General features: G+C 39.7%; 1 protein-coding gene and 1 long non-coding RNA gene across 6 annotated transcripts in view; one reads left to right on the top strand and one right to left on the bottom strand.

Annotated features, from left to right (window-relative positions):
- Positions 1-27,877, bottom strand: part of Fhod3 (formin homology 2 domain containing 3) — a 401,480-nt gene that overhangs the window by 58,458 nt on the left and 315,145 nt on the right. For 4 of the 5 annotated variants that reach the window (XM_048363540.1, XM_048363541.1, XM_048363537.1 and 1 more), the window contains 3 exons: positions 21,463-21,597; positions 16,572-16,622; positions 9,760-9,974 (listed from right to left, as the gene is read on the bottom strand). In XM_048363540.1, the coding sequence (XP_048219497.1) occupies positions 9,760-9,974; positions 16,572-16,622; positions 21,463-21,597 (401 nt within the window). The remainder of the gene's footprint in view (positions 1-9,759; positions 9,975-16,571; positions 16,623-21,462; positions 21,598-27,877) is intronic. The other variant, XM_048363539.1, reaches the window with a different exon arrangement.
- On the top strand, positions 17,068-22,953 carry LOC125364103. Its single transcript, XR_007213413.1, has 3 exons — positions 17,068-17,307; positions 19,619-19,625; positions 22,942-22,953. It is a non-coding gene; the product is annotated as an uncharacterized LOC125364103 (long non-coding RNA).

Below are 27,877 nucleotides of genomic sequence, written 5' to 3'. Positions count from 1 at the left end.
GACTCCTATTTCACACTAGAAACAGAAAGTGAAGAGTAGTTTTAAGGTTGTTGTACAATTTAATGCCATGTCACTATCTTGAAGTCAAACCATACACTACAAAATACCAATCTTGGGTTATGAAGACTTCCTCAGAGTCTTTTTAAATATATTCCTAAAAATCAGACAAATAGGTCTAGTTTGGGTTCCAAAATGTCAAATAAGAATGGCTGCACTCCTTACTTTTCCTCACATGCCCAGTAAGTTAAAAGCTCATTTTCTTACTCCAGCAAAGAGGAAGATGAGCCTTTGTTCAAGAATGAATACCTTTTCCAATTCCAAACTGACAATACTTTCCAACAGCCCCTTTAGCTCTTGTCAAGTCTGACAGAAACACCAGTGACATCAAAAGAACATATTAACATGAAAATAATAATGATAGAGTTTGAAGTTTTCTTTTTAATCGATTCAATGTTTTTCAGGCTTATCAGGATGTGGTTGTGCTTACATGGATATTCTGATGTGACTAGAAATGAAATTCATTCATATGATATTGAGATCTATCATGTGCCAGGTACTGTGGTCCAAGAAAACTCAGCTTTGAAAAATATCTTCTCTGGAGTATTTTGCAGGCTAAAGTTATTTGTTAAGTCATAGTAAAGGCATAAAACCAAAATAACTCATAGCTAAAGAAAGTATTAGCTCTTCTTGCCAATAGTAGATTCTGACCAAGACCAAGAAGAACCCACTGGCCTTGGTTTAGGGTAAAGCTAGAAACTTCTCATTTTAAAATTCTTACTCTAAAGAGTTAGCTCTTTTTCATTTACATCTGGTTACTAATGGGTGTACTTTCCATTTATTAACATAGTTTATCTCACTAAAGGAGAGCTGGAACAAGTAGACTCACCTAAAATAAGAGGTGCAGTGGACTGAAGGCTTATGTCCCTCAAAAAATACATGTTGACATCCTAACTCTCGAGGTAATAGTATTAAAAGATGTGGCTTTGGGAAGTAATTAGAGAAATAGAGCCATTATGAGTGGAATTAGTGCTTTGATGGAAGAAACTTCAAAGCACTTGCTAGAACTTCTTATCTTGTGAGAATCCAGTGAGAAGGCACCATCTACCAATCAGAAAGAGATGGCTTTATCAGCCACTGAACATGCTAGATGTTTTTCAGAGAAGAGGATATTTTTGAAGACAGTTTGATATCTTAGCTACCAACTTGCAAAAATCATCCTCTGAACTTTCTCCCATTAGAGTACCTAGATCTTCAGAAAGAAATGGATCACATACATATATCAGTTCTTGAAAAAGTTTCAATTAGGCCAACATCATGTTTTCTGTCCTTACGTAGTAGCCTGTGTAGTCAAGGATGGTCCCTCCACCAGTGGCCCATGTAATAAGCTTCTTTATGAGTAAAGGGAACTTAATTGTGCAGTAGATTAAAGTGTCTGCTTGTGTATTTGTGTGCATGTGTGTGTATGTGCGTGTGCATGTGTGCCAATTCTGGGGCTTGAACTCTAGGCCTGGGCACTGGCTTCTTTTCTTTCCTTCTTGTTCATTCACCTACTCATAATCACTTACTGAATGCATTTATTCTACTTTAAGCATCAGGGGATGGCAAAAGTGAGAGCAGGCATGGGTTCTACCCTGAGGAGCACACAGTGATGTAGGGAAGACCACTTACCATGTATTGGTAGAAGCCCTGGATCCCAACTATACACAAGATGCAAGGGAAACACAAGAGAGAAATCAAGGAGATTGGTAAGAGAAGATGCTTTGACAGGTAAGTGACCAGTGGTTACTCCATGTTCAGAGGCATGCCAGGAGAACAGGCCTTTCTCAGGTACTGACAATGACTTGATATGGATGGAATGTATCACAGGGAGTGTGGTGCTGGTGTGGTGAAAAACAAATGTTTCGTAAGGCCTGAACAAAAATAATGCCATGTAAGGTCTGAATATACATTATAGATAATGGAAAGCCATCACGGTATTTTAAAAACAAAGATAGATGTGATTTTGCATGTGGAAAAGAGAATTGGGTTGCTAGGAATCTGGAAGAAATGAGACCAATAAAGCAACCAATCAAAATGATCCAGATGACTAGGCAAAAATGGTCCAGGAGGAAGGCCCTGATGCTGGAGACAGAGGGAAAGGATAGGAAGGAGAGTAACAAATACCTTGTATCTAGGTATGGTGTGAGTATTGAAAGAGGACTCACTTGTATGAATGCTTCCAGCCAAAACGATGGAGCCCAGAAATAAGACAATGTATGAGCAGGCTTGGGGGTGGCAGCTGTCGTGGAGAGATAAGGGACACCCTCTCCTTTAAATGTTCCTTGGGTATGTCTGTCAAGACTCAAGTGTCACAAGGGCATCCACACGAAGAGGTCTGAGGAGGTGGGAGACACTCGCTCTGAACTCAAAGACATCAAGCTTGGACCTGAAGAGGGAGCCCAAAGAGATGCATTGGAAAAATGCCTTTTCAGTGACAAGCAGAAGAGTCACTGAGAAGATTGCAACCAAACTATGAGAGGGTCAAAAGATAATGAGAAAGGATGAGCGATGCAGATGGCACAGCAGGCCAATGACGCACTTCCTCTGGAGATTGTCTAGAGGATGGAGAGGGATCCAGAGACAAAATGCTACAGGAGCTTCCCAGTGGATCTGGCTAAGCCAGCTTTCTCATAGAGGTTGCACCTTTAAAAAATCTCTAAATAATGTTTTTATAATTTTTAATGAGGTCCCAGCTTAGAAAAGCTCTAAAGCCAAACCAACTGAACAACTCATGGGGAGAGAGAGAAAGGGGGTGGGGGGAGGGGAGGAAATGAGGGATGAGGTAACCAATTGTACAAGAAATGTACCCACTGCCTTACGTATGAAACTGTAACCTCTCTGTATATCCCTTTGACAATAAAGAAATAATTATCCAGAAAAAAGGAAAAGCTCTAAAGCTTAAGGATGTGTATATGTGCTGAGTGCAATTTGTACCTCAAGGTCCCAAAACCCAGAAATGGTGTTGGAAAGCACATTCTAGAGACGAGAAAAAAAAAATCTATGTATGCTTAAAGTAACATGCCATTTTTTTTAAGAGAAAGGGAAAGTAGAATTGTGAGGATGATATTGTGGTGACATAATGAGTTCAAGTTGAAAGGTCCTGAGGTCAGACAAGGATGGCTGAAGGAAGATGTGAGTTATTGTCCTGTTATGCTGGTTCTCAGGGCTCAATCACTGATTGGAAATCCCAAGTACCAAAGACTGAAGAATCCTCATTGTCTCAGTGCATGGAGCCTCCAGACTCTCCCTGGAAGTACCAGGCTCCCACCTTGAATGAAATGCACTGACATCTTAGCCAACAAGCCAGGCTCCCTGTGAGCACCCTCAGGTGTGAGCAGAGTCTTGCAACTCTTGACACTCCATTGTGTCCAGTAAGAAGAAGCAGGTTAATCAGTGTTTAAGCCTTGAATTTTTTTTCACAGTAAAGACTTGAGGATATAAATTGGATAGTAAAGGCTGGCTTAAAACCATTATAATTTGATTTTAAAAATAATTGTCTAGGGTTTTCTCATGTTGTCAGCTCTGCAAGCAGAAGCACTGACATCCTTCATTATAGAGTATCTGACTAAAGATGTGTGTATAGAAAATAGCCTTAAGAAGATGTTTTCTCTCTTTCTGTGTGCCTCTCAGAGCAGAGGACTAGTCAGCTTATTGTCCATTGAAATGTCTCCCTCTGGGATGAAGGAAAGGCATATTTACTGCTTCTTATAAATGATTTGGGGTCTGTAAGCTTAGGATTCCTCTTCTCAAGTCTTTTGTGATTGATGTACAAGTATCACTAGATCCTATTCACATCATTGTTAGAAATGGGACTTGGAAAAATGGTACAGGTGTTGATTCTCTAGCTACTTCTACTGGTACAAATAATAATACCATTTTCCTCTGACCCTGGTGTTTCATGTATTCTTCTAGCCTCCTTAAAATGTTAACTGACTAACTGATGTGGTTACAAGGAGGCTAAAGTCTCCACGCCTTCACAGTTCTTGACATCTAATAGTGCCTATGGAATCACAATGCCAATCAGATAATGCCCTCTTCCCCAACTTTCCCAATGTTCATCTGTGCTTCTCACTAGCTAAGGTTTATATTTTTTCCACTTCAAAATGACTAAAAAAAGTTTAATATGTTAAGACATGGTGCAAGAACACACAGGGTAGGCAACTGTTATTCTCTCCAGTAAGAAAATTGGTAAACACATGTCTTTTTCCACTCTTAAAGACAGAGAAATAAAAAGGCAGAGCAATCCAGTGACTTGCAAAGGCTCTCAGTAAGGTCCCACAACAGGTGTAGCAGGTTGGGCCTTAGCTGTGCATAGAGCTAATGGACCAAATGGCATCAAGTAGCAGCAGTCAGATGGGGCCTGCGGAGGCAGGGCAGCCTGAGTCACATACCCAAAAGGAGTCAAGTTTCTTGCCAATCCAGGAAACACTGGACTGGAGGTGTCCAAAAACTTTATGCTAGTGAACCAGCATGCATGAGGTTGATGACTGACGATGATATTCCATTGCTACTAAGCCAGCTGGAAATTGGATACCAGATGTTTCTGCCTAATGCCATGTGGATTAGGTAAACTAGGAGAACACCTGCACCTGAAGAAGACCCAAACATTTTGGGTCTAAAGAACAAAAGTGTCAAAGCTTCTCAAATTAATGCTAATAAGGATCAAGATGATGACTGTATGTCCTCCTAAAAAGAAATTAAATAGACTGAATGAATGTATACTTTATGACATAATTATGGTATCAACATTTTATTTTCAGGTTTGAGAAAATAGAACTGACTTATGCAGAATTGAATCCAGAATTGACTTATTTTGCAGTCTTTTAAATGCTTGGATCTGTAAAATGAAGAATCAGTGTATCATCAATAATTTCTATAAATGCTGTCAGGTAAAGACATGGTTGAAGAGTCTAAATCTTATACCCCCAGTGGCAAATGGAGTAAAACTTTTTGGAAATAGCTTGGAACCAATCTAATTGTAGGTTGAAAAAGTAGTTGTTGTGGAAGGTATTTTTTTCCTGACATAAAATTATTGTGATGTAGCAAAAGATTCAAATGCACTTTTAAAGTATCACTTCTGTGTACAATATGGGGGCTACCAGGTTAACAACAAAAATAATCTTGCTACTATGGACATTTTTGTGATAAAGTCAATGGGTGAAAGCTACTTCTGACTGCTTCCTACCATTTGGAAAGGTCCTTTCTCTCCACTGGGCTCAGAAGAATGCCGTGAGGAATGAAGTAAGATGGGTCATACCCCCAGCTCCCCAGGAGAGGAGGGTGGAGGACCACCATTAACAAGTAGCTTTCAAGAGAGTGGTAGGGTACTTCAACTCTAGGACTACCATCCAACATCTGATTTTCAGGTGAGTGGTTCTTGAGTAGCTGGAATGACAGGTATGAGCCACCACACTAGGCCTAGATGACTCAATCCTCAGTGCACTTGTCTGAAATGTCATACTGATGAATTTTATCCTAATAGAAACACTATACTTATTCCTTCACAAGGATAATTTATTTGATTCCAGAGTCATCTGTTAGTTCCTTAAAATAATAACAATAAATTTATTAGACAGATATTCTGGTGCAAGCCTCCAAGACTCATTGAGAAAAAGGAAAAGGTATGGAAACAATGGATAAAGAGAGATGCCCTTCCATATTTAATAAGATACTGGACTCCATTCATTATAGTGCAGTGAAAATAAGAACATATAGAGATGGCTTTTCCTCACGTGGGCCTGGTAATTTCATACCAGGGAAAAACACTCATTCCATTACTAAGTCTAGGCAATATCGGGACACACATCTGCTATGAGCCACAAAAGGGCCAGATGGAAAAATAATTCAAGCACACATAGACTTGATGGTGGGGGCTAGTGGCACCATTTATACAAAAGTTACAGCAGATTCAGCTGGCAAGAGTTTTGGCTGAAAGATCTCTCTAGATGGCCCATAATGCTATTGGTATTTAACCATTAGCCTCTCTCTCTCTTTTTTTTTGGCCAGTCCTAGGGCTTGGATTCAGGGCCTGAGCACTGTCCCTGGTTTCCTTTTGCTCAAGGCTAGCACTCTGCCACTTGAGCCACAGCGCCACTTCTGGCCGTTTTCTGTATATGTGGTGCTGGGGAATTGAACCCAGGGCCTCATGTATAGGAGGCAAGCACTCTTGCCACTAGGCCATATCCCCATCCCCAAGCCCTTCTCTTTAAAAAAATATATATATATTTTGTAAGAGAAAATAAATTTTTTTTATGTTTTTATAACTTCTGACTTTAGAAGTTCTCCAGAACTGGAGTAAAGAATGGCAGTAAAAGAAGGCTTAAAGTGACCTATAGTCTTGAGGTACACATAATTCATAATGCTTTTTTTTCCTTTTTATATAAATCCAATTCTGAAATGCAGGATGCAATGTTTGCTGATCGTGGAGAAAGGTAGGGAAAGACGTGGTAAGGCACAAATTGAACCCTTATCTGAATACAATAGAGCTAGGACTTTAGGGTAAGTGGCCAGGATGTAGCGAAGTCATTGGATTCAACTCCTAGGAAATATGGTGAATACCATCTCTCTTCTTACCAAATGCACAACAAGATATCAAATAGCAGTAAGGGAGAATAGCAATAGCAGGAAGGGAAAAAGTCCTAAAAATGTGCGAAGTATATTACGACCAGAGGATTCCACAAAGATCAAGAGTGACAGAGCAAGTCAATCCCTGGCATGTTTCGACTACATAATGCCAGGTGTTGGTGCAAGACAAACATCTGGTTGTGTGATTAATTTTTTTATTCTTCTTCCAGATGTTGGAAGAATGTAAATGCTAGGGATAAGCAAAAATGTTACTTTGAATATTTGACAATGGTAGAAAGAATTGACTATTAGTAGGAGGCTAAAGGATATTTCAGAGGTCACTAACAATGTTGGCTGAGAAAAATCTTGCCGTTATCTCAAGGTTGTATTGTGTCATAAAAGCAAAAGTCCATAAATCAAAAGGAAGATTCCCAAGTTATTTTAAAGACCTTACTGTGGTGACATTTTTCTTGAGATGCTTTTAATTTTCTATTGTAAAAATCAGTTATAGTTAAGTCCTGGTGGCTCAGGCCTATAATCTAGCTACTCAGGAGGCTGAGATCTAAGGATCACAGTTTGAAGCCAGCCGAGGAAGATAAATCTGGGAGACTCTTTGTTTTGTTTTGTGGGATTTTTTGGCAGTCCTCGGGCTTGTACTCAGGGCCTGAGCACTGTCCCTGGCGTCCTTTTGCTCAAGGCTACCACTCTACCACTTGAGTCACAGTGCCACTTCCCACTTTTTTCTATATATGTGGTGCTGAGGAATTGAACCCAGGGCTTCATGTATATGAGGTGAACACTTTACCACTAGGTCACATTCCCAGCCCTGGGAGATTCTTATCTTCAATTAACTGGCAAAAAATCCAGAAGTGGAGGTATAGCTCAAGTGATAGAGCACCAGCCTTAATTCAAAAAGCCAAGGGAGAAGTCAAGAACTCAAGTACCTGAGTTCAAGCCCTAGCACTGGCACAAAATGAAAGTCAGTTACAAATCAGTGGAAGTCTGCTAGTTTTTGTGTTTTCTTTTTTTTAAAGAATATTTTCTTGAAGAGCTCAGGGACAGCGCCCAGGCTCAGAGTTCAGCCTCATGACCAATGACCGACTGAAAAAAAAAAGTTGAAAAAAAAAAAAGGAATATTTTTCATCAAAGAGTCAGGTGCCTCTAATCCTAGCTATTCAGGAGGCTGAGATCTGAGGATCAAGGTTCAAAGCCAGTCTGGGCAGGAAAGTCCATGAGATTCTTATCTCCAAATAACCATGAGAAAACTGGAAGTGGTGCTGTGGCTCAAGTGGTAGAGAGCCAGCCTAGAGCTAATGAGCTCAGGGACAGCACCAAGCCTAGAGCTTAAGCCCCATGATCCACAAAACAAAACAAAACAAAAATTCTATTTCCACCAATATGGATCACAGTTAACATGTGATAGACAGCTCTTCTAGATCCAAAAAGAGCCACCTCTCCTCACCTTGAAGCAAATATCACATTATGATGCTTTATAAACTAATAAATAAGTATATATCAATTCAAATCCTGTACCCCTTTTTTAGATGCAGATTATCACTTGGAATAATTTTGGTCAAATATTCTCTCAATCTCCATCAAATCCTTCCACTGACAAAGAAAATCACAATTGCTACTTATGCTGCACATTGTATATATCCAAAACATATTTTCTGAGTACTTGGAGCTTAAAATATTCTTTCTTACTAGATAGGATAGCAAGTCCAACTCAAACTGGACAAAATACTTCTGCCACAAACACTAAGTAGCTGAAAAATCTCAAGATGAAACAATATTTTCAGATACTTACAGTTCTCAATTAGGGACTGTTTCAGTATTTTACAGTTTAGACAATCATTGTGTAAATGGCTAAAGGTTAAACAGAGTGAAGTGTCACAGGATTAAGTGCTCAACCACAACTTTGCTGGGGGATATTTTTTCTACTGCCCCTAGAAATACCACAATGTCAATATAAAGCAATGATATAAAGCAGGATTTGGAAAGTGCACAGCTGTCACTGAACTGTTTTCTTGATCTCCAGAGTCTCAATATTTTCAGACCAACATTACTCATCTGTGACTGAGCCATCTGCCTAGGACAGTCTTCCATGGCTCGGGGACCAGGAGGAACTAGAGGGGATGGAAAGCTGTGGGGGAGCCAGCCTGCTCCTACAGAATGAGTCCTGAGGCTAAGAGAGCCAGCAAAAAAAAAAAAAAAAAAAATTGGACAGACAATGTGGTTCCATTACATCCAGTTCTGCTGAGGTCATGGAGCCTTGCCTTGCTTAAATTAAACTTTATGCCATATTTAGTCAACCCTCTGAGAGTTAAAAGTTTAGTATCTCTCTGTCTTCAGTTGGCTAAGTTTGTATCCGGCGGTAAGCCATGACACTCAATGAAACCAAACAGTGCTAGAGGCAGCATTAGTCAACACACATTGTATAAGTACCTATGCCCAAGAATCATGCTATGTTAACATGCAAGAAAACAGACCCACATGGCACAGGCCACTCAGGAAAACAGCTGATGCTCAAGGCTGCAGACAACATATTTCTGCTTTTATTGAAAATAAAGCTAAGAAGACATAATTTCTTTAGTAAAAGCCTGCCCTTTTGCACACATGCAAATGCATGTGCGCGTATGTGGGCACACATACACACACATATCACATTACATGCCAGTGATTTTTACACTATTTTTTCCCTCTTAGGTATTTAACATCTATTTTCACTAGGTCCACATTTTTCCCTTTGCTTGTTTTAGTTAATTTTACCTTCTACCGATTTAACTTATGCCAAACTAATAATTATTAGGGTGAGAAAATTCAAAAGCAGTCACTTCGTTGGGCAAAACCACCTACGCTAATTATAAAGTACTGTGAATACCTTGGCATTTAGGATCGAGTGTCCAAGTCACTTACTTGGTGTATCTGTCCTTTCCAGTAATCTTTTCATAGACATCTTCCGTAAATCCTTTGCTTTACTGTAAGTGCTCTGAAGTCATCTGCATTATTAGTAACAGCACAGGTTGCTGTCAGCTCCCAAACTTACCTGTCTTGCTGTCTTCATATCAGTCTGCAGGCTGGAATCACTACCCCTTCCCAGAAGCAGCCCATCTGACGTTAACCTATCTCTCTTCCCTCTGTTCTTCTTACACTTACCTTGGGGATGCTGAGGGGATAGTGGGGAGGAGGGTGACACCGTGGGAGCCCTTTCCAAGTGAAGAGATGAAGAGCTTTGGCTCAGAGCAGCAGACAAAGCCGGGGCTGCTGGCAAGGTGAGGTCCAGAGAGAGGTCAGCTCTGCCACGGCTCGTACTCCGGCTCCTTAGCTCCTTCTCATGTGCCTCAGCTGCCAACTGCTCCAAGTATTTGTATCTGAAAGTTAAATTCCAAAGGGTTTCCGTAAAAAGAAAGAGGAGCCGGTGGCGAATGCTTGTTTATGGATGAAACACCTGCAGAGTGAGCTTGTTTCCTGCTGCACAGCGCACAGAGCAGGGCTGACTGGAGGGTCAGTCTGCCAAAAACACCCAGTGAAGCCAAGATGCTAATGATTAAAAATCCTGCATCATTCATAACCAAACCAGTTGGGGGAAATGGCAACATCACACAGTCCCAGATCCTGGATGACTGCTGCGGAATCCTATTTTTCCCTTTTAGGAAACATTTGTATCAATAAGCAAAACAGCAATAATGATCATCACAAAAACCCCACCAGTGACAGCTGAGAGCTTGCAGCTGTGAAATGAGAGGGTCCCTGGGTGTGACGGAGAGAAACAATGCCCTAAATACCCAAAGGGGTTGCTTGGACAAGTTCTTTCGGAATTTCTGAACCTGCTTCAATGCTAACAGCAATGCAACTGGAATTCACTTTGTTCTCTCTGTGTCGGCCATGGAAACTTTTTTTATATTCTAAAATATTTCTGAGCAGGACTCAGACATCCAATAGCTTGGACCTGACGTCACATATAGTTTATTCATCAAAGTCAGTTGAAAAGAACAAAGATACATCTGTTTTGCATTTCAGGCAGGCAGAACCCACTAACTGTTTATTAAGACCAGCTACCAATCATATTCTTCATAGTGCGCTTTATAGATCAGACCAAAATAACTTTGAAATATGTGCCTCTTCCAGATGTCTAATTTTACTCCCCATTATTTGTGCAGGAGTCAGTATACAAATTCAGCTGTAGTAGGCCTATCTCATCGACCAATGACCTGCTTATTCAAGACCCTCCCTCTGCATCCATCCAGATTCTCTGGTTCAGTCCCCTGCAACTAGCATCCTGGGTCTCCCACTTGACATGATACTTTTCATTCACCAGCATGAGAGAGACAGAGCTCATAGTTAACATCTTTTTAAAGGATGCATTTGTAAAGCATGTACTCTTGACTATCCTTAAGGTGCACTCATCCATCTCCTCCCCAGGCACAAAGGCAAGCTGCCCTTCAAGCCTGTGTGCATGGGATTCTTAGCCTAATGAAGCCAGCTTGGACCTGCACAGCTGGAAGTGATCTTAGCCCTTCCTCTGAACTCATGTCGGATATGTAGCCCATTCAGCTCAGATGGCATTGTACATTTACTGCTTGGCATAATACATAGTCATCCTTTCACATATGTAGGTCTGTTTTCAACAAGCAGATAATAAGATTTTTGAGAACATGAAGATTACCATCCTTTGTTCCTTCCCTTGGCGCCTTGTATCTGCCAGTTGATAGGAAGCAGACAAGCTGCAGGAAGAAATCTGCCAAAGGCCCCCCACCTGCAGAGGCCCACCTGCAGCCCAGGAGGCTGAGGGATAAAGGCACCCCATGCTGTGTACAGAATGAGAAGCCTGCTTTCCTGGTGAATCTCGTAGTTGTAGTACTGGGAGCAGCAGCCTCACAGTGAGAGGAGGAAGCTGTCCTGAGGAAAACACTCTTTCTGTTCTTCCCTACCTATGGCATCACCATCCACAGGTAAGATAGATACTGAAGGAAATGGCATTTCTTAACTCAGTACAGAACCTTCTGATGATGGAACTAACAGGAACCATAGGAGAACAGGATTTGTCAGCACAAGCCAAAAGCCAAAGTACTAACTGCCACATTGAGTTCAAGCCTGCAATAGGAGAAAGGGGCCAGAAGGAATACAGCCCACTAAGGGGACCTAGACAAATCCAGAAGATCAGAACCCCAATGCAGGAAACCACGTGTCCAGGAAGAGTGAAAACAATGCTCTGTATGACAGCTTCCAGCTAGAAGGTCAACTCAGTTTGGTCCTTGTCCTGGGCCTTCCATATACCTTTTAATGGACATCCAGGCTGGCAGCCAAAGGCTTCACCCCACTTTGTGGGGCACTGCAGTGGTTGCTCATTCCAAAGCATGGGTAAATAAAACAAAAAGACCTATTCCTATGACTCAGGAGAAAAGGCAAGATTTTAACTAGAATTGTCCAAGGAATGAAGATGCTGATGGGGTGGAAAAAATAGATGGCGAACGCTGCGGTGGGACATATTGTTTACTGGGTATAAAGTTTTAGTTTTATATGATCGGAGTTCTGAAGAATAGTTGTACAACTATGTGAATCTGCCTCCTACTGTACTATGAAGATGGTTAAAATGGCTATGCTTAAGTTGCGTGCACTTTATTATATTAAAAAAATCGAATGACAAGGTGAGAAAGGTATGGAGATCAAGAGCATTAAGCCTTTCTGGAAAATATGCAGTGTTTCTTTACAGTGGCCAGAGAGGTAAGGGCTGTGAGCTATTGGACAGGGACACAGTACCTGGAAGTTTGAACATCACATCACAGTTTATCAACCTCCTGTACTATGGGAACCCCCAGCAGGCCTTGGGAAGTAAATCTAATAGCCATACCATTCAGGGGCTCAATTGTTCCTGACATGAGGAGCCCATCAACTTATGCTTTTATGGGTCCCTGTTGCATTTTATGGGCCCAGGCAAAGCAAAGGCTTCTATCCACAGAGCATAGCTCCAAGAGGACACCTGTACCTCTGCTGCTTCCTTCCAAATCTCCCCATTTCCCTTCCTTCTACTCCTCTTTGTTTATTCATTCAGCTTTTCATTTATTTATTATTTGTAGCATGTCTGTCATGTGCTAAGGACTAGAGTAGGCACTAGAGATTTCATAATAAACAAGAAAAGTCCCATCCTCACGTTGCTCACAGTTCAATGGAAAAGAAGTAAATGAAAACTGGAATGAAGTCCAATACCCAGCAAGGCTTGGTGACAGGACTGGAACTGAGGCTGATGGTGTTCAGAGGACTCAGTAGAAACTCTGTTTGACTTTAGGTTAACCTTAACCTACTTACAGATGATAGTTTTTCCTCCTGTTTTTCTACTTGGAAATTCTTCTTCATCTTAAACCCAAATCTGGTTCCCTCTAACTTCTACTTTTAGCTCTAATCAATGCTCAGAATCCTTCTCACTGTTCTGATCACTGTAATGTATGATTTCCAAATTTCTACCCCAAGGCCTAAACTTTTCCATATATATATATATATACATGACTATATATAATTTCATGAATGTCACTTAAATCCACCATGATTGTGTAAAGCCTTTCTTCTAATATTAAAAAAATGTAGCATCTCAACAAATACGTATTCTTGGTATACATCACTGTCAATAAAATTGTTTAGTGAAATTATAAAATGAGAGGACATGAAATAAAGTAGAACTGCCACTATAACTCCATGTAATAAAGCAGTTTACATGATACATACCTATACTCACATGATATGCATTTTAAAAACCATCTGCAAGGCAGGTGCTGGTGGCTCACACCTGTAATTCTAGTCACTCAGGAGGCTGAGATCTAAGGATCACAGTTCGAAGCCAGCCCAGACAGAAAAGTCTCCCCCACCCGACTCTTATCTCCAATTAACCACTCAAAAACCACAAATGGCACTGCTGTGGCTCAAAGTGGTAGAACACTAGCCTTGAGCACAATGAAGTTCAAGGATAGGCTCAGGCCCTGAGTTCAAGCCCTGCAACTGACAAAACAACAACATCAAACAAACAAAAAACAATCTGCAGGCTGGGAATGTGGCCTAGTGGTAGAGAGCTTGCCTAGCATACATGAAGCTCTGGGTTTGATTCCTCAGCACCATATAAACAGAAAAGCCGGTAGTAGTGCTGTGACTCAAGTGGTAGAGTGCTAGTCTTGAGCAAAAAGAAGCTGGGGACAGTGCTTAAGCCCTGAGTTCAAGCCCTAGAACTGGCAAAAAAAAAAAAGATGCAAAAATCCAATCATCTATAATTCATGCCATCCGTTTCTAAGTTCTTTCTTTAAGAATAAAAGACATGGATCTTAGCTACTCAAGAACCATAGGCAGGAAGAAATTTGAGTTTGAGGCCAGCCTAGGCAGTTAGTAAATAAAATACAAGCAGAAGGGTTCCCAGGAGCATGGTTCAAATGGCAGAGCACTAGTCTAGCATGTATGAGGCCCTGGTTTCAATCAGAGTACCAGAGACAAAACAGCACCTGGGCTATGGAAAGCATTCAGTGGATTAGGAGGGAGAATGGGGAGGAAAGAGAAGGGGAGGAAAAGAGGAAGGGAATGAGGGAGGGAAAAAGAGAGGGTGGGGAGGTGCCCAATAAATACATCTGACTCTATTGTAAAGAGTTAATATTTAAAGTATAGAGTCATCTTTCATGTATTTGTACTTCTTTCCATCTCAGATCTCCATTAATTGCCACATGTATTTCAAAATTCCAATAGACCAGCAAACCAGGAAAATGATAAAGCTTTCAAAGCTTTATCATTTTCCTGGTTTGCTGGGAACCTCTGAAACTTTCCAATAAGGGACTACAGTAGGTCTCCCTCATAACCATGTGTAATTAAAGATCAACAACAACAACAACAACAACAACAAAAACCCAAGACAATCAAAGAAAAAGTATCTGATTTAAAAAAAATCTAAAGGAAAACACTTGACTACTTTTTGCCAAACATCATATAAACAGAGAAGTGGGCTGTGAAGGAAGATTTGGCCCCTCCTGGAACCATACTGAACTTACTCTTAAACCTGCTAAAGTGGTTCAGGCAGATGGACAGCCTGGGGACCAGGGACCAAGGGCAGGAAGAAGAGAAGATGGGCAATAATCTCCTTTACACAGACTTCCAGACATAAGTGATGCCATTTGATAAAAAGGGTAGCAGTAGTTTGGGAAAACTGTGAGGTCAGCCTAAGGCAATTCAGATCTTGACAAAGACCTTTTATATTTTGTCAAGAGATTCAAAACCATGCCTGTGTAGACATAACTTGGTTGTCAAGCTGTCACATGCTCAATGAAACTGCAGGATCTGGAGAAAAGAACTAAAAAGTCACATCCTTAAGACTACACAGAAAATGGGCATCAGTCTCAGTATCAATAGATGTATGCCACAATGTAAAAAATAGGCACTGTCAGGAAATCAGGTTTCTTATTTACTTAGCAGGATCTTTCGCTCTGAATTCACTGGCCACAACTGGTTATTAGGATGACAGTAAGCTAGTAGGGATGCTGGAAATAAAGCAATGCTCTTGTTTATTTATGAGTTTGACTTAAGTACCTAATTTTTTAAATTGAGCAACACAACTTTCACTCTCCCCTGCCTAAGACTGTCTTAATCCATTTAGCTGAGGATGTCTACAATATTAGCACAATTTCATAACACATTGGCACAGTTTAGAAACTGTTAGGTTCCTCAGCTACCTCCAGTACAAAAGACCTAAAATGGGCCTTGCCATCTCTTCGTGCTGTACCGCCATCTGGTGGCAGAGTGAACAACTGCCGACTGCAAAGTACAGGGGGTAAAAACTTGTCATTTGTGGGTTTATTTCCACAACCAGTTTTCTTTGTTTCCTTACATTTATTAGACATTGAATTTATATGTTATTCATATTCAAACCACATTCAATTGAAATTAATGAGCTGGCTTAAGGCTTACATAAAGCTGTTGGCTCATTAGCTCATTTTTATTTTCTAAACACAATTCCTAAGTGCGTACTATGTGCTAAGTGCTAGAGTACACAAGGGAAACCAAAGAAAGACAGGCATGGTTCCTGCCATCAAGGATCTGTGTATAATTCAGAAGGAAGAAAGGGGAATTACTGGACACATCCAGGCATGGATGGTACCCCAGGTAGTGCCAGGCACGGCATGTGCTCTCCAACACTGGTTGAAGAAATGCTGACCAAGTGACATGAAGGCACTCAAACAACACACCTCACCCTGGCTCAGTAGTGATGATGCACAGTATTTCAAATACAACCATTCACTGCAGACCTTCCAGTCAATGATGGACAACTTTTTTGGTTGGTTGTAGGGCTTGAACTCGGGGCATGAGCACTGTCTCTAAGCTTTTTTGCTTAAGGCTAGTTTTCTACCACTTTGAGCCACAGGGCTATTTTCAGTTTTCTGGTGGTTAAAGAGTCTCCTGGGAGTTTCCTGACTGGGTTGGCTTTAAACCATGATCCACAGATCTCAGCTTTCTGAGCTATGATTATAGATGTGAGCTGACCAATAATGGATAACTTATACTATAATAGTTTCATAGATATCTATTGCCTACTGATGTAATGGCCATCTTATTTCATGTAAATTCTTTATGATGTTTGCACAATGACAAAAATCACCTAGCAAAGCAATTCTCAGAGCATATCCCCATTGTTCGTTCAGTGACACATAACGTGTTAATAGTCTCACACTAATGTGCTCATTTACAGAGGAATTTAGGAACAACATGCACATGCATTTAGCATGATGGCATGATGTGACAAATGCAAACTTTTCTTGGAAAAGTTATCTGACAAGGATATGTGTTGTTAACTGCTAGTTACTTGCTGCATAAATGCTAGTGATACAATACCTAGGAGCCTTGGGTGATGTCGATGTGTTTAAGGAATCTAGTCTTTCTGCATGCTTGGTTAACTGTGCAAAGTCAGTTATGGTTTAGTTTCAAAGGAAAAAAAGGAAAATACAAACCTTTCTTCTCTTGCTTGTCTTTGCTCCTCTCTCTTGTCTAAATATTCTCGGCTAGCAGAAATATGCAGAACACACGAACACAGAAGGGAAATAATAGAATTAAGTGCTCAGGAAATTACTAAGAAATTACTAACAGGATATCACGAAGCTACACTGTTGCCTTGAAAAATGAAATGAAAAACGTTACAGTTGAATTTTTCTTAAAGAGTGTACTTAAAAGTAACAAATACAACAGATTTTCAATAAAATGTAGGATGATAGAAAAACATAGTATTGGATTCTCTCAAAAACACTCTTAAGCTAGGTGCCAGTGCTTATGCTACAATTCTAGCCCCTCACAAGGCTGAGACACAAACCTGGTTTGAAGACAACCAGAGAAGAAAAATTCATGAGACTTTTATCTGCAACTAACCACCAAAAAGCCAGAAGTAGAGCTGTGGCTTAGTTGGCATAGCTCAAACCCTAAGCGAAAAAGCTAAGGGACCATGCCCAGGTCCTCAATTCAAGCCCCAGTACTAGCACAAAAACAAAAACACTACTAAGTACTCTGGGGAAATAATGTAAGTGTATGAGGGTAGAAAGGACAGAGGCTCAAAAATACATAAATACAATATGCCAATTACAAGCAGGCAGTAACTTTTAGAGATGATGACGATGTGATTGGGCTTCAATAGTTCCTCAAAATTCACCTCAAGAATTAAGCCTAAGTGGAACTAAATTTTCTAGGTATTTTGTGGTTTAATGCTTTTCTTTTTCTGCTGGTGCAATTTCAACTCAAGCTATGTGATCAGATTGGCTTGTTTGGCTTTATATGACATCATTACAAAGCACACTGTATTCTGTATATTTAAAGTTTATTGTGGCATATGTGTGGATAGTAAAAATGGTATTATCAGAGTGCATTACTTGCTATAATTTGTTCTAAGTCCTTGTATTTTTTGGTTTTGTTTTGTCAATTGTGGAGCTTGAACTCAGGGGGTGGGTGCTATCCATGAGCTCTTTTGCTCAAGACCAGCACCCTACCACTTTGAGCAACAGCTCTACTTTGGATTTTTGAGTGGTTAATTGGAGATAAGAGTCTCACAGGGACTTTTCTGCCTGGGCTGGCTTTGAACTGTGATTCTCAGATCTCAGCCTCTTGAGTGGCTAGGATTCCAGGCGTGAGCCACTGGTGCCCACCTAAGTCCTTGTAGTCTTAGAAATAAATCATGCAAAATAAAAATATAAAAAAACCACACCAATGTGGTCAGTCATTCCTCATAGTACTTCATACTTCCCTGAAGAATCCTGATAACAAGGTTTCCTACATTGAACTTTGCAATGCTACTTCTCTATACACAGGTAGCTGGATATACAGAGCAGGTTTACTGGAAGGGTTACAGTAGGTTAGAAGGAGAAAGAAAAATTCAACAAGGGCTCAGATTTGTTGTCATTTATAAATATCTATCCCCATCACTTTCATATTAGAAATAAAATTTCTTGTACCCAGGAAGCTTAAGACCAGAGAGATAGGAACAACTTTTACTTTATAAAAACCACAAGGAAGGCAAACGATTGAAGCAGTAATATTGATGAAAAGTGGGGCATGCAGGTAATAAGAGTACCACATAAAAGTTTTTCCTATTTTACTAAGTCTCCTCTTATTCACAGTCTCAGAAATATGGAACTTCATTACTATAACTAATAAGCAATAGCAAGTATCCATGAGCTGTTTGATGATGAGCATCCTTTCTAGACAAGGAGTCATTTTTCCCAGAACTCTCTATACTCTTAAATTACAAGTGAGAATTATTTGGAACCCAGAACAAATAGTAAGCAGTTACATAGTAAGAGATAGTGCCCACCTTGCACACGCACATGTGTGTGCGTGAAGGGAGAAAGGATAGGGAAAGAAAGAAGAGAAAGAGTTCATTGGGATGCCAATGATATGAAGGCTAGATATTTTTGTGTTATTCCAAAATAATAATTCAAGTTTTGTTTTGCTTCCAGATTGGGTAATTTCTATTGTTCTACCTTCACATTCACTGGCTTTTCCCTCTCTCATGTATATTCTGTGTGTGGTTCAACTCATCTGATGAATTTTTAAAATTTTTTAACTTTTCAGTAGTTCTATATATATTTATTCCCATTTGGTTCTTCTATCTTCATGGTTTTCTTCCCAAAGACTCATCCTTGTTTCAAGTATATGTGCCTTTACTCCTAAAACATGTTCGTAGTAGCTATAATAGATTATTTGATGAATAAATCTATATCCTTTTATGCATTCTTTATCTTTTCCTTGTGAGTTAAAATTAGATGATAAGCTGGTCAGGACTATATTCCAAAAATCTTCAATATTGTACAATGAGATTGTAGGTACTTAAGTTCTCTACAGAATCTTGATTTTTGTCTTGTTTTGTTTCAACCAATTTAATCAACCAGGCTAGGTTTAGCCTGTGTCTGTGAGTTCTGACCTCCACTATTGAAATTAATTCCAATATTAGCTCAGCTTTCAACTATTTTCAGTGCTAGTCGGATCAAATTCTGTGAGCACCATCCAAGTGTCCTCTCTGGCTTCCTTGGTTTCTTTTCCTGGTCCTCTAGCCACAAAGCTTGAGGTTTTGACCTACTGCACACTTTCAACAACTGAATGTCCATTCATGGCAGCCTAGCAGGACAGATGAATAGCACTCATTGAGCTGTTGCATCTGTGCTTAGGGGATGGACTCTCTTCACTCCCCTAGCTCTTCTACCACCACTGTGCCTTTGTGGCAATAGTGCTTGCAGATTAGAACAAGTGGGGTGAGGGTGAGGGGAACATTTCTGTATTCTTTGATCCTTAGGATTTCTTCCGGCAATGCCTCAGAAAAAAATAAGGCTACTTTTTGGAACTATTTTAGTCTATATTTGCTGTGCTTTCCAGTGTTTTTGGTTCATCCCAGGTAATACTGGAGGTAAAAGATAGTGAATCCTGCTGGGAATATGGCCTAGTGGTAAAGTACTCGTCTCGTATACATGAAGCCCTGGGTTTGATTCCTCAGCACCACATACACAGAAAAAGCCAGAAGTGGCACTGTGGCTCAAGTGGTAGAATGCTAGCCTTGAGCAAAAAGAAGCCAGGGACAGTGCTCAGGCCCTGAGTTCAAGCCCCAGGACTGGCAAAAAAAAAAAAAAAGATAGTCCTCCCTGACAAAGCTCTGAATACTAAGCTCCTTCAAGGCACCTGCTTCCTCTTACATTTCAATTCTCAGAGCTCTAGATATTCTCTGTATGATTTATTCAGCAGTGATCCATCAGAAGGAGCAGGATGGAATATGATGATTCCATTTCCCCCAAACTGGTACCTTATTTGAAGAAATTGGGAATCCAAAGCTTTGGATGTATGAGCAAATACCTGAATTTTTCACATATTTCAGTAAAATTCCCTATGCTATTTGCGGATAAACTATGTGAATTTCCCAGAAAGGTATAAATAAGAATTGCATTTAATCTGTTGCAAGGATTTTCAAAAACAAAATCATCTTTATAACAGGTTCGCAAATGGTGCATAGAGGACTGGCTGTTCTGGCAGCTCAGGATGAGCACAATGTCTGATAGAGAGAAATGAAGCTGGTTTGCTTCAGCAGCCTGTTTGCCCATTCTCTCAAAAGACAGGATTACTATTCTACTGACAGACTTGAGATGTCTGCTTTCATTAAGTTATCAGTAGCAGGTAAGCAATTTGATCATTTTCGTATTTTAGTAGTTTCCACAATTACTCTTCCTGGCTTCTAGGAGAAAAAAAACACAAGTTATGTAATCTGTAAGTTCTCACTGACAACACCTTTTATCCTGTACTGATTTAAGTAGGAGTAATAAAAGGATGTATTATTTGCCAAAGAAACAGGAAGTAGAGGTGTGGTGAGAAATGAAAAAAAATGTAAAAGCTATAGGAGGGCTGGGAAGATGGAGGAGAAGGTTTAGAAAATGGGGGTGGGGGGAGGGGGCTAGGAATATGGCCTAGTGGTAGAGTGCTTGCCTCAAATACATGAAGCCCTGGGTTCCATTCCTCAGCACCACATATATAGAAAAAGCCAGAAGTGGCGCTGTGGCTCAAGTGGCAGAGTGCTAGCCTTGAGCAAAAAGAAGTCAGGGACAGTGCTTAGGCCCTGAGTTCAGGCCCAGGACTGGCAAAAAAAAAAAAAAAAAAACGAAAAATAGGAGGAGAAAGAAAAAAAATACAGGAATAGATTCAGCAAATGTTTTGCCCTCTATAATGAACAAAGCATTAAGAAAGGGACAGGAGGAGGACAGCCCAGGGAATGAAAAAACAGGCAAACTAGTGGGAAGATAAGCAAAGTAAAAGTGGATTCAATGGGGAAAGATATGTTAAGACATGGAATCTCTAATGGACCACACTAGGGACAGACAGAGATCAGGGAACAAAAGGGCCAGGAATGATCAACACAATGAGAACACACACACACACACACACACACACACACACACACACACACACACGATTACTGTAGGGAATAAAAACCAAACTAGAAAGTGGGAAAACCATGTTCTTTGAGGCATCCAAAAGGACATGAATTAAACATGAGGACCATTAGGGAGAAATGGCAAATTAAGATAATTAGGTATTTTGTTCTTAGGAAGGTCTGTGTAAGACCATAATGGAGGACCCAAGAATATACAAGTCCCTAATTGTATTTAGTTGTTTGTGCTTCCTGTCATATGCTTAGAGAAAGGTCAGACCAAACCAGATTCAGCCTGTTGCAAATAAATCTTGTACTTCCTTAAAAATACAGAAAGCATTAGAAGCAAGGACAGCAGTTCTTAAACCTTTGACACCAATATTAACCAGATACAGGCAAAGTCACATGCTTTAAGTTCTAACTCATGACTTAAACAACCTTAAAATCCTTACTTGAATTTGTTTCTTTCTTCCCGTTCTATTCTCTGCAGCCTCTCTTCTCTCTCCTGTCGCCGCCTCTCTCTCTCTGCTGCCAGTGACTCTTGGTGCTGCCTAAAGGATGATGTGAGAAGACCACTTGGTGATGACCTGAAGATAGAACGAGTCAATGATTTAGTTTCATGGTCTGCAATTGAAAGTACTAAAGCAGGAATCAGCCTGAACTTGGATAGAATTCAGGTTCTGTCAGTACCTAGGCAGAACAAGAGGAAAAATTACTGAGTGTCTTGGGACTTCTAAATCAAGAATGTTATCTGCAAATGGTAAGCACCTTACTCCAAGCACTGGTAGGACAATAGGTAATAATGTGTATAAAATATCAAGCAAGATTCTTAGTATATGAGCAGCCATCAATTATGGGTTGTGGTATAAACAAAAAGTACTTCAGGAAATGTTTTCTTTCTTTACATTGTTTGTACATGGTCCACATTATATTCAATAATTTTCAAACTAAGCTGCTTTCTATTATACATGTACCATATTTTTCCATATGTCAGTATCTGCATATATATCCTCAAAATAATGTTATAATGATGTTACAAAATAAGGTGTTGAGAAGACAAATGGAGAGAAAAAAAACATAGCAATGGTCTGAAAAGTGAAGACAATTAGGAGGTTTCCTTTTTTTTTTTTTTTTTTTTGCCAGTTTGGACTCAGGGCTTCAGCACTGTCCCTGGCTTCTTTTTGCTCAAGGCTAACACTCTGCCACTTGGGCCACAGTACCAATTTTGGCTTTTTCTGTTTATGTGGTGCTGAGTAATTGAACCCAGGGCTTCATGCATGCTAGGCAAGCACTCTACTGCTAAGCCACCTTCCCAGCCAGGAGGTTTCCTTCTTTAACAAAGGTATCCAATATTTCTTATTGTTATTTTTCTTGATAATGGCCATTCTAACTGGGTGAGGTGGAATCTCAGTGTTTTGTTGATTTGCATTTATTTTATGGCCAGAAATATTGAACATTTCTTCAAGTGTCTATGGGCCATTCTTACTTCTTCCTCTGAGAAGTCTCTCTTTAAGTCTTTGGCCCATTTATTGATTGGGCTGTTGAGTTTTTGAGGGTTTATTTTGGGGGAGTTTAATTTTTTGAGATTTAAGAATACTTTAGATATGAGGCTCTTGTGTGATGTATAGTTGGTAAAAATCTTCTCCCATTCTGTGGGCCTGCTATATATCTTGTTAGCCATATCCTTTGCAGTGCAGAAGCTCTTTAGTTTGATGCAATCCCACTTATCTTGTCTTTCTACTACACTGTTGGTGGGAATGTAAAGTGGTTCGACCATTCTGGAAAGAAGTATGGAGGTTTCTCAAGACTAAACATAGAAGTTCCCTTTGACCCAGCAATCCAACTCCTGAGTATTTATCTAACAGAATACAAACAATGCTACACTAAAGTGACCAGCACAATCATGTTCATTGCAGCTTTGCTTACCATAGCCAAGATATGGAATCAGCCTAGATGCTCCTCAGTGGATGAATGGACCAAGAAAATATGGTATATATACACAATGGAATTCTACTCATCCATCAGAAAGAATGCTATTGTACCATTTGTAAGGAAATTGAAAAACTTGCAAAAAATTATATTAAATGAAGTAAGCCAGGTCCAAAGAAACATAGGTTGCATTGTTCCTCTCATTTGTAGTAGCTATAATGTGCCTATAAGTGTACAAGTAAACACACTAAAATTTTTATATATAAATCATACTATGTGATATATATATACATATATATACATATATATACTGAGAAATGGTAATTTACACAGGACTAGACATTCACACATTGAGGCCAAAGGAGGATATACACAGGAGTAGATGACAAAGTCTCAAAAGCTATGTGCATATGATCATATAAAATAATATTTTCTGAAGGGCTGGGAATATGGCCTAGTGGTAAAGTGCTTGCCTTGTATACATGAAGCCCTGGGTTCGATTCCTCAGCACCACATATATAGAAAAAGCCAGAAGTAGATCTGTGGCTCAAGTGGCAGAGTGCTAGCCTTGAGCAAAAGGAAACCAGGGACAGTGCTCAGGCCCTGAGTTCAAGCCCCAAGACTGGCAACAAAAACTAAACCAAACAAAAATAATATTTTCTGAAATGAACTCCAAGAAGAGAAATCAAGAAACTTTTATGGGTTGCTGCTGTTGCTGTTTTGGTTTTCTTTTCCTTTTATCTTGTTTGCTAGTTTGCCTTTGGCCGGGTAAGGGTGTCACAGAAAAGGTGGAACAAAGGTTGAACAAATACAGCGGTGATACTCACTAGACACTAAGTGGAAAACTAACTACTGGGTAGGGGATAGGAGGGAAAACTAGGAGAGAGTGAGGGAAGGGGAGACATGATTTGAAAAGAATTGTACTCACTATCTGACTCATGTAGCTATAATCCCTCTGTATATCATTTCTACATTAACAATAAAATATAAAAAAAAAAAAACCTCTCACATATATAAAAAGAAAAAGTATCGAAGAACATACCACATGTCAAAGGGCAGTTCTTGGCTCCTGGTACCATCACACAGGCCTTCTGGACTGTTTGTTAAGATGGTACAATGGGGAAGTAAGAGAAGGCCTCCATGGGGAAACATGGACAAGTAGTCACAGGAAATGTGAAATCAGAGAATGGGTGAAGGGAAAATTGAGTAACTGTGTGAAAAATGTAAAAAGGACTTAGCAGGTGGTCTGATGGGTCTTGAGGGAGTGCCCAAATCTATCACAGGTAATTGTTGCTTTCACCCATGGAAGGTGAATGCCCAGTGCTAAGATATTTAAATTTAATTTTATTCTAAAGGTGATGTACAGAGGGCTAACAGTTACATATGTAAGGTTGCGTGTACATTTCTTGTCAAACTTGTTATCTCCTCCCTCATTTTTCTTCCACCTTCCCGTCCCCCAAGTTGTACAATTAATTTACAGCATACTGTCTTGTAAGTATTACTGTTGCATTGGGTCACCCTTTGTCCTTTGCCTCCCTAATTTAGATAAATGTATATACCAAAATCAAATACAATGACAATAGGGGATAAACCATGGAGAAGAAAAATGCAAGAAAAAGAAATAATTTCACATAGTACATTAAAAATAACAACAATAAAAAACCACTAGTTTCCATATCTTAGAGTTCATTTCACTTAGCATCATCTTATTTGATCATATGAACATAGTCATTGAACCATTGTGATCCTCTGCTAGGACTATCCTAGATATATGCTAATTACTACCAATGAGGGAAAACATAGAGTCTATGTTTCTTTGGGTATGGCTCACTTCACTTAGCATGATTTTTTTCCAAGCCATTTCCTTATGAATGGAGCAATGTCATTCTTTCTAATAGAAACATAGAATTCAATTGTGTATATATACCACATTTTCTTGACCCATTCATCTACTGAGGAGCATCTGGGTTAGTTCCAAATTTTAGCTATGGTAAATGACACTGTAAGAACATGGTTGTTCTGGTGGCTTTGGTATGGCCTTGTTTGTAATCCTTTGGGTAGATGCCCAGAAGTGGAGTTGCTGAGTCAAAAGGGAGCTCTATGTTTAGCCTTTTGAGGAACCTTCATACTGCTTTCCAGAGTGGTTGAACACTCCCACCAACAGTGTAGTAGTGTTCCCTTTTGGCCATGTACCTGCCAGAATCTGTTGTTATTAGTTTTCTTGATAATGGTCATTCTTACTGGGGTGAGGTGGAATCTCACTATTGTTTTGATTTGCATTTCTTTTATGGCCAGAGATGTTGAGTGTTTCTTCATGTATCTATTAGCCATTCTCATTTCCTCTTCAGAGAAATCTCTCTTTAAGTGTATAGCCAATCTATTAATGGGGCAGTTGTTTTTTAAGATATATTTTTTCAACTTACTTATCTGAGGATAGGGTGTGGGCAAAATTTTACTTAAGTTCAGTGACAATAAACCTGCATGATGGGTAATACAAGGTTTCTTACTACCAGATACTCTACCATAAGTTGTTCTCACTATAAAGCACAAGGCAACGTTGGCTCTCAAAGGTGGTGAGGGAAGTAGAGGAAACACCCCACCATCCCTGAAATGCTATGTTCCAGGCTCACAGCAAAGCTTCTGTGTCAGTCCTGCACATTTAGGCATAGAGAGAATTGATTTTTTTTTCATCTAAAAGAAGTGTAGACCATGCTATATAACTTAAATCTTCTTTGATCTGTTGTTATTTTGTGAGTTTTTTAAATGTGACACACAGCCAAAGTAAAGGGGTTTATTACATTTTATCAACAAAACAAGATAGTTTACAAATCAAAAATTAATAAGTACATAATGAATAGCCCTTTCTGATACCAAAGATACACATATAAAAATCACTTTCCAACTTTTAGAACTCAGAGTTCCAAATTATTTTGTTTAGGTCAAAAAGGGCAAGTATAAAGGAGAGACTTGGTAAATGAGAATTATGAAATTTAAAATTTTTGTATAGCATGTAAGAGTATATAAATTAAGAATCAAGAAAAGCAATAGCTTTTGAGAAGCTACTTATAACTTGACAACTGCAAATCGTTAGTATATAGAATATAACAAGAATACTTGCAAATCAGTATGTAAAAGACTTCCTAGTAGAAAAATAAGCCAAGGATAATGGGAATTTCATTGAAGAAGAGAGTTAGATAGCCAATAAGCATGATGTTTATTTTCACTGAAAATCAAAGAAAGGAAATGTAAACCAAACCAATAGTGAAATTCAGGATCCATCTACTTGAGTGTTCCCAACAGATCCTTGTAGCAGGTAGAGAGAATTAAAGGACTATATGAGCAAATCTGCCCTCCCCTAACAATGGGCAACAAATACAACATTCCTAAGTTAACGTCTCCAGTTAATATAAGGTCACAAGCTATAAAGCTCATTTCCAACATAATGTCTAATGAGTATTACTAAATTGGTTCACCCTTGTCCTACTCTTTTTGTGATTCCCTTTCCCCTCTCCAAATCAGACACTTATATACAAGACAAAGGGTACAGAAATCCAAAACAGTGGCAAAAGTGAATAAACCAAAGGGGGAGGGAGAGAAAGAAAAAGAAATAACTGCAAACAGTACCATAAAAACCTCTTGTTTCCATTTCTTGGAATTCATTTCAATAAGCATCTATGCAGGGAATCTAAAAGTCAGACAGGAGTTGGGGACATAAAGAGGGCTGCATTGTGATCCCTCTGATCAGGTGCAGGGAGCAACACTGAGGGTTTCCAGCTGGCAGGCTCCCATGAGTAAGGTTCAGTCTCATCTCCCAGTGTGGGTACTGCTGGGGCAGTCATCAGAACAGCATGCCACCCTGAATGCAACTGGAAAGCTGAAATCAGCTGAAGATACCTTGATGGTAGCTATAATCAAGTGAACCCATACAGAACTGTTGGTGGTAAGAGGCCAGAGAGGGAGTTCGTAAGAGAGCAGGTGATGTGTTCTGAGAAAGAGGACCATATTTAGCCTTTGCCTTACAAGGTCTCAAAGTCATCTGCCAAGTCCCATATGATTAAAGACTCCTCCTTTGGGACATCTGGAAGACAAGGCCTGTTTACATGGGAAATGGCTGAAAAGAGTAGCTCATGTTTATGTAGGTGGTAATATGCTTCAGTTATGTTATATGTAGCAACACCTTTAATCCACACAACCTCTGGTACTAAGTTCTCTGTTGTCCTTTCCTTTAGTGATGTGGAAACTGAGGCACAGAGAAGTTACACTGAGAATGTAGCAGCATTAGGCATTTAAACTAGAGCCCATGTTGACCAATATCCTTATATCCCTCTCCGTAACACTGGTACTTGGCAAAATATTAACTCTACAGCTCTTCTCACAATACACACAGCACCACAATACAATAATTTACTATTTCATTTCTTCCCTAGAGAAGACCATTACTATGGTTGTAATATTTTGGATTCTTTTTCTGGTGCTGGGGCTCTAGGCACTGTCTTTTGCTTTTTTACTAAAAGCTAGTGTTCTACCACTTGAGCCATACCTCCACTTTCAGGGTTTTTTTTTTCTTTTAGTAGTAGTGGTGGTGAATTGGAGATATAAGTCTCACAGACATTTCTGCTGGCTTTGAACCACAATCCTCAGATATCCTGTTCAAGGTTGGTACTATGCCATTTGAGCCACACTGCAACTTTCAGCTTTTTGCTGGTTATTTGGAGGTAAGAGTCTCTCAGATTTGTCTGCTTCCAAATGTGATCCTCAAATCTCAGCCTCCTGAGTACCTATAATTACAGTGATAAGTATTCAGCTTTTGTTTTTTTTTTCTTTTAACATAGTGACTCACACTTGCTAGGAAAGTATTTTAACCACGTTCTCAGTCCTTTCATAGTTTGTTTTCAGATAGAGTCTTACAAACTTTGTCTAGGCTGGCCTTGACATCTT

The sequence above is a fragment of the Perognathus longimembris genome, chromosome 15 (genome assembly GCF_023159225.1).
Source record: "Perognathus longimembris pacificus isolate PPM17 chromosome 15, ASM2315922v1, whole genome shotgun sequence".
Classification (NCBI taxonomy): domain Eukaryota; kingdom Metazoa; phylum Chordata; class Mammalia; order Rodentia; family Heteromyidae; genus Perognathus; species Perognathus longimembris.
The sequence above is the reverse complement of the archived record's forward strand: the minus strand, read 5'-3'. Positions and strand labels throughout refer to the sequence as shown.